General features: G+C 42.1%; 1 protein-coding gene across 1 annotated transcript; it reads right to left on the bottom strand.

Annotated features, from left to right (window-relative positions):
- Positions 1-223: 223 nt before the first annotated feature.
- Positions 224-4058, bottom strand: LOC118685650 (cytochrome c oxidase subunit 7A2, mitochondrial). The gene is made up of 4 exons (XM_036381284.1): positions 3946-4058; positions 2815-2901; positions 1278-1362; positions 224-438 (listed from the first exon to the last, which is right to left on the bottom strand). Exons 1-4 carry the CDS (start codon positions 3961-3963, stop codon positions 380-382), a joined length of 249 nt encoding a protein of 82 aa, XP_036237177.1. The 5' UTR covers positions 3964-4058; the 3' UTR covers positions 224-379.
- Positions 4059-7613: the final 3555 nt, after the last annotated feature.

The raw sequence follows: 7613 nt of genomic DNA, 5'->3' as shown, positions 1-7613 counted from the left end.
TTGTGCTGCTCTGCAGGTGCTCCTGCTGACCTGTAATCCCTTTCCTGGCTCTGGGCATCTATGGCTGGCACTGACATCAAACTGAGATGAAGAGTGGGAAGGGCTGAGGCTCTCCTCTGCCAGCAATCTTAGTTAAACTAAGCCCTCCCTCTTCACCAGCCTGGCAACCCTACGACCACAAATGCTCACATGCATAAACAGATGATACAGTCTGGACACCCACTACACCACGTGAAAACTGCTTTATTGATTGCAGTTTACATGTTACAATTAACATATGATTCCAATCATTAAACCAGCTGCTTATAATAAGCTGCCACCACAGTCACATGGGAACTGGACAAAGAGATGTTAGTTGCTGAGGCATCCTCAAATGGAATCAGTTTGGCTTCTTGGGCATTGAAGAGACGAGAAGGTAATAAACAGCATACATTGTTCCTGAATTAAGAGACAGAAAAGATATTTTCAGATTAGCACACAGAATTCTTCTGAAGTCAGCTTTCCAGTTTGTTCCAGAAGAAATATTGACAATAAGCAGCTGCAATTCAGACAAAATACATTTCCACAGCCATGTCTCAATTTTTTTTGGTAATTCATATTTTAGAGAAAAAAAAATTTAAATACATTTCCACAGGCTGCAAAAATAAAGAGATGGGGGAAAAAAGTGGGGAGAGGCATATCTGTGGAACCTACACAATCATGAGGTAAGTTACTAATTCTTAAAGTAGCTGAACTGAAAATCCATTTGATCAACACATTTAAGAGGCTATTGCAAAATTAGGTAACAAGCAACATAAAGACTATATATATATAGTATTATGAATCTTGGTTATAATTCTGCTAGTTTTCACAGCACATGAAAACTCAGTACACTGAGTATCACCTATCACTAAGAAGAGTCAGGCTAGTGTGAAAACTGGGTCATGTACATGCTATAATTACATTTTACTCCTCTGCAGAACAGATGAAGTAGTTCTGTTTTTCTCTAACACCATATGTAAAACCTGAAGGAGTATTCAGACTATGGTGCTTAGTCTGGGAAAAAGTCATATTAAAATCTAAACCTGGAAAAAGCACAAATGAATACACAGTATGTCCAAATGTGGTTTTTGCTTCTCTACATAAACTTTGCACGTTATAAAGAAGAGACTGAAGGCATTGCATAATTATTGTACAGAGAAAACACCATTCATGTTGGAGATTGTACCAAAGCAAAAATATTTTAATAGTGCATTGGAAATTGTACCAAAGCAAAAATATTTCAGTATTAGCCTTACCAAACAGCGTCAGACCCGTAGTGGTTCTATACAACAGAGAATCTTTTGCCCCACCTTTAAGATGCACTGGGAGGCCATTATCCTCCTAATGGAAACAAGTGACAAAAATGGACTATTTATATGCAGTTTTTACAATATTGTGTTAATATAACTACAATTACCCAGCGGAAGAATTACTACCCCACAATATCTTTCTGACTCCCAAAAGACACTGAACCTGATTTAGATCCTGCTCTGTCTTGAAAGCTTTCACTCTGCTATCAGGTGATGACTCACTAGGGGAATATAAAAAACCATGTGCACAGTTCATATCCAAAGCAGTGACTGGCAGATGCATGAACACTTCTGACACCAGCCAGACCCCTCAGGTGCACAGGATGTGATTACCACCCCTAGAAACCTCCCGTCCATCTCCAGTACAGTCAGTGCCTGCTACAGGGAGCAACAGGGGGAGGAGTCTCTATTGTCACTTGGTGGCACACAGGAAATTGTTTTGCTCCACCCAAAGTAAAACCCTAAGCACCAGACCCACGTGATCTTTACCCCTGTCAGCAAGATGACGCTGCTCTGGATTTCAAGCCAGCCTCCAGTGCTGGTGACCTGCACCTTACCCCAGCTTAACTTGCTGTCCCACAAGAAAGGAATGAAAGGAGGAAGAGATATGCCTATAGATCTCTGCCAGCAGAAACTGAACCTCTGACCCCCTGCCATCACCAACATCACCCTCCCATTTCCTTCCTCTTGGCTCAAAATGAACACCGTGCTCCTTAGTCAAGTGTCTCAACAAGACTGGCTTTCTCTTTCAGAGGAAAGGAAACCAATAAGAAACTAAAACAATTTAAGTGGGACTTCTAATATATTTGGTCCCTTTCATGGAGCTGAAGACCAGTTTATCCTCAGTCTGAAGCTACAGCTCCAGGTTGTGGCTCACAGCTGGGATTACTCTCTTGAGTATTCTCTGCTTTTACTACTTCACTTAGTGGCCCTATCAATCAGGAACAGAGTAATTCAGAAATTATTTGTAAACATTCAATATTTTTCAAGGAATTAATCCAATCATTTAAGACCTTTACAGTTTTCAGAACTGAGAAATACAGTAATACCACATCCTCATTAAAAATTACGAGGCTCATCTATGAGCTATAGAAAGAGATGTAAGATTTCAGGTTTACCTTTTCACTGTTATTTCTGTGTTTTCACTCTTTTTCTCTATTTGTTCACTGGACATACTCCCCCATACCAACTAATTTCAGAGTACTTTATCTTTGTACCATGCCTAATAATTACAAGAAACTCCAGTACAAATCATTTCATGGGGTACAAAAAAAAACCCTAAAGAGTCAGCAAGAATGCATGTAAAAATACACAACCTCTGCAGAAAATAACTGCTAATTGCAAATGCTCTAGTCATACAACTGATTTTGAGAGCTCTCTTCAGATGTAAAGGGGAGCCCAACCAGTTCTTTTGAAAAAACCATGCAGTTATGAGCTACTAAAACCTTGTTAATCTACTAACATTATCCAACTCATTCATTACCTGAAATAGCTTCTGATTCTCAGAAACTCTATTTACAAGCCTGCGTGAAGCAGTGCTTATGGTTCTCTGGGAAATCTGGCGAAGAGCCTGAAATAAAAGATAAACAGTGTTTTAGGAACAGTGACATTTTACAGCTCTGTCCACACTGGGTAGAAATTGCTTCTTTGAAAAGCAAGATAGAAGTGGGACAGCAAAAATAAAAGGCTTTTAAAAACAAACAAACATACAAAACTTCACCAAAACATGATAGTTTTGAATTCAGTAAATTTTTCAGCAAACTATGTAAAAGACTGCTTGACTAGCTACCTGGAAAGGAAAAACTCGGGAAAATTACTTTCAGTAAGATACAACGGATTTATGGATCTGCAGCATAACCTTCAGGTTCCCTTTCAGGAGAAATCTCAGCCTCTGCCCCTTAGGCCTCAGTTTTAGACACCATTTTCTGTATCTAGATAGCGAAAGGGACAATAATATTTTTGACAAAAAATATTTGTGTTTGTGAAGACAAGGAACTCCTGTCACTGCTGCAGTTCACCTAGGAGCCACCAGCACAGGAGACAACCTTCAGAGTGCTAAGGAGGCACCTTCATGCCACCACACAGCTTAAATCACCTTGCTGTGTCCTGAGCTAGAATCTGTTTCCACACACTGATCATATAGGGTAGCCTACCAAAATCAATGACCTATATACAATTCTTTAATCTGCCTTTGCTAAAATGCCAAGGTTCAAAGCGCGGTAGCTCTAAGCTGCAGGCAGCCTCGGCCTCCTTCAGGCAACATTGGAACACATCGTTTCCACACAATTACCCCCGCTGGAAACGCAGCCACGGGGCGAGCAAACATACTGGTGATGCTGGTTGCAAGAAATGGGATCAGGCATCTCCTGTCCTTACCCACCTCAAACAAACACGCTATAAAACTGATCTCCTTAGAGACGAGCGAAGCGTACCCGAGCCCCGCGATTCAACCTTATCCTCTCAAGTCCCTGAAGCTCAGCGCTACATGGACCTTGCCCCGACCCCCGCAGGTCGCTCCGCAGCGCCCGGCAGGGAGAGCGGCCACCGCGGGCGGGCACCCTGAGCGAGCCCCACACACCGCCGGCGGCAGCGGGCCGCTCTCCCCGGGCCTCACCTGCACGTTCCGCCACATCGCGGCTCTTGGTCCTGTCACCTCCCGCCGGCAACAAGGGCAGCGGAAGGGGAAGCGGCTCCCCCGCCCACGACGGATGCACCACAGAGGGAGCGGCCCAGAGCGCCGCCGCAGAGCCCACAGCGCCCCCCGCCAGTCCGCCCGGCCCGGCTGGGGTAGCGCGCCGGGGCCGGGAGCCCGGGCTGAGACCCCAGCGCCGGGAAGGAGGAGCGGTGACCTCTCAGAACACGCAGGGCCGGCAGCGGCTGAGGCACACCGGGAGCGTTTGATTGCCCACACAGCCCCGGCGGGGATCCTGCTGCCACGGGAGTCTGTGGTTGCGGCCGCCTCCCTGCGCCTTCAGAGGGCGCTCTGGGAAACCCATGAAATGTCCCCCCGAGCTCCTCCATACAGAATTTTAAATCTCCTTTCGTTGAGAAGTTTAATACCTGCAGAGGGCGGGATGCGTGTCCTGGGAGAGCAGCACCCTGGGCTGGGCCTGTTCGCCTGGACTCGCTGGACATCCCGAGGGGCCGCCACTTCAGGCAAGGACGCCGAGCGAGGCAGAGCCTGGGTCCAACTCAGAGCAGGGTTCTGGCACCCCTGCGTGGATGTAGCATCCATCCTTTGTTGAGCCACTACACTCAGAAAATCCCGAAGTATTTTGTGTAGTACCTGCCTCAAGCTCCGTTAGTGGCTGGGACACAGAGTTCTGCATGTGGGGGGGAAAAAAACCACAACGAAAACCCAACCAACTTCAGCTTCGTGTTTCACGATCTATAATTACATAGAGTGAAGAAATGCCGGAATTGTATGAAATACAAACCTACTCGAGTCTCAGTAAAGAATGATTTGCCCTTCAAGAAACTACTCTGAGAAGCCTGTGTTTTTTCTGCATTGCAGATCTAGCCCTGTAATTGTATTTTCCCATGCTTCAACCTTATGCTGAAATACAATGCTGTCAGGCATGGTTTCGCTGCAGTTGAAGTGCACTTAGTTTTTGGCATTACTATACTTTTGCACTGGTGCCAAACCTCATGATGAACAACGTGTGTCAAACACGACAAATTAGTGCTCAATTCAGTATGAAAATAACCAGGATCGTATCTCAAAGCACTACACCCTCAATCTGATGAGCTGTCCTAGAAAGAAACTAAAAATGCAGTGATGAAGAAGCATTTATAGGTAGAGCCTTAGCTGTGCAAAACATTAAAAATAGCATATAGAAAGCACAGTCATGGACAAATAGGTGCTTCAACAAAGAAGGAAATTGGATGCATTATTTAACAAATGGTTTTCAAACATTTGAGCAGTGCTATCACAGAATAACACTTAAAAATTATATAACACATTACTACCACTGTAAGATGAATGGAAATTCATTCCTCTTGCAATCTTATGGGTGTATACAATATTTTATTCTGATTTTCATACACCCAGTTGTATTGAGATACTGGTAAAAGGATCATAATTCACAGAGAAGTTATTAATCCTGATTTCTGCTGTATGGGCTACTTTCTGGTATGTCTGAATCTAAATTTCAGGGATATTTTCTGCAAAAATACACTTTACAACAGAAAGGCCATACTTAAGGATTGGCATGTGAGTTACCTACTAATCAAAGCTACATAACTGCTCAGAGCAAGGACAGCTGGTCTCTTCAGTGTTGACTAATTCGTAAAGAAATGAAAACTTGAGGGAATGAGAAATGGCAACTTGCTGCTTTAGGATGAAGACGTTTCATTAGACACACACTGCTTTTTCCTAACTGAACAGGGCAACTCTTGCATGTATTGTATTCTGTAACAAAATGGTTTCTCAAAACTCACTGTTGAACAGTTCTGTTTAAGCCAGAAAGAAAGCAGGCCTGTTAACCTAGCTGTTTAGAAGCATTTGTGATTAAAAAAGTATTCTACCCCTTCAACCAGTAATACAAGGGTACATAAATCCTGCTAAAGAGATAGCACATATAATTAGGCCTCAGCAGGCGATCCTAAAGACAGTATTTTCCTTTCTTCCAGGAATATCACAGTCCTTCCCATTTTTATAACAGAACTAATAATGAGGTTATTAATTACATTTTGCACCTCTAACACTAAGCATCTCACCATTTTATTTTACAAAATTTGGGCACAGTCCTCAGGTAAAAATTCAATTTGCGTGTAACTGGTATTCCATTTGCTTAAATTGTTTTATTTTACATCTTTATCCAGGGTCTAGTGAGAAAGATCTCCACCTACTTCCTTTTAATTTATGCTTTTTGAAAAACTTCTTGTGCTTCCTTAATAATTGACTTACACTTTTATTCCTCTTTATTGCATCCCTACGACAAAATGAGAGATAATCATCCAACTTCTGACTTTGCAGCAGCAGTGGACAGTATCACTTCACTTTCAAGCACAGGCTAAAGATGTTCGGCCTGGGAGGCTTATGGGGAGGTAATTTCTTACTTGAGACTCAGGTCATGTAAGGACTTGCTAATTCTTATCAGCCATTTCGTAATGGTCTTCAGTCTTAACTGGTACTGTCAAATAGATTAGACTTCACATGTAGGCACAGAATGCAATATGGTGATCGAACATTCTGTGAGCTAGAAGGGAGGGAATTTTTACATGAAAATACTCCTGGTGCTCTGAGGAAAATTTAATACTACTACTAATCAAACAAATAAATCCCAAAACTTTTCACAATTGGGCTTTCTGAAAATAAACCTGTGTCTATTTTGACACTGCCAGAAGCAGTCTCTTCCATAAACTGGCCACATTGCTAAGAAGCAGTTAAGAATAAAATTGACTTTGATTTTCATTGTTTTTCTTCTCCTTTCAAAGAGAGCATTTTGGGCAGGTTGTTCAATACAGACAAGCCTTTTATACATGGAACATTTTGGGGGTATTGGAGAGGTTTCATGTTGAGTTACTGAATTTAAAAAAATTTAAAAACTTACGTAATACCAAGGGTAGATCACATTTTCAGGAAAGATCAGAAACCCTTGTCTTGTCACAGGAACTTTGAAGATTGAATTACTCTGTGTTTATGCTTATGTAATGTTGTCTTCTTCAGCAGTTGCATTAAAGTAAATAACTTTTCATTTACTGTAGGTAAATGAAAATACCTGATTTAGACTTAAGTCACCTTTTTCCACTAAGCACTCTCTTCAATTCACTCTGTTCTTTTCCCACTGCAAGTAAGGCATGTGAGAGAAGAGTGCAGTCAATAACATTTCCTGTCAATCCAATCCAACCAGCCATGCTCATTGCTCTGCTTGCAGATGTTACTTGACCTACCCTCTCATGGCCTTTCCTTCCTCAGAGATTTCTATTAAAAAAAGACAAGACTTGCATCCTTCAAAGTTTGATATTCATAATTAATCCCTGAAAGATTCCAAGGATCCTCCAAGGATCTGCATTGTTATCGACATGACATCCAGACAAATGAGTATGAATGAAGGAAGAGTTTACAAATTTGACCAATATTTTGAACTCTTACAAGCATTTTAAACTCCATAGGCGCACTGTTCCATGTATTTACTGCTAAAGGCTCTCAGAGAGCCCACTTAATTGCAATAAAAACCAGGCAGCAATTCTCACCCTGGTGCACTTCATTGAGATTGAAGATACATTGGCAGTATAGTCAGTAAAAAAAAAAGTAGGGCATTGAAAAATATTACAAGG

This window comes from Molothrus ater, chromosome 3 (genome assembly GCF_012460135.2).
Source record: "Molothrus ater isolate BHLD 08-10-18 breed brown headed cowbird chromosome 3, BPBGC_Mater_1.1, whole genome shotgun sequence".
Classification (NCBI taxonomy): Eukaryota; Metazoa; Chordata; class Aves; order Passeriformes; family Icteridae; genus Molothrus; species Molothrus ater.
This window is presented reverse-complemented; position numbering and strand designations above follow the sequence as displayed.

What these genes read in the sequence shown, in the direction of transcription:
- LOC118685650 (XM_036381284.1), bottom strand. An exon ending in AGAATCAGAAGCTATTTCAG is followed by an intron (nt 1,363 to 2,814) that starts GTAATGAATGAG and finishes TGTTTCCATTAG; the next exon opens with GAGGATAATGGCCTCCCAGT. An exon ending in TACGGGTCTGACGCTGTTTG is followed by an intron (nt 439 to 1,277) that starts GTAAGGCTAATA and finishes CTCTTAATTCAG; the next exon opens with GAACAATGTATGCTGTTTAT.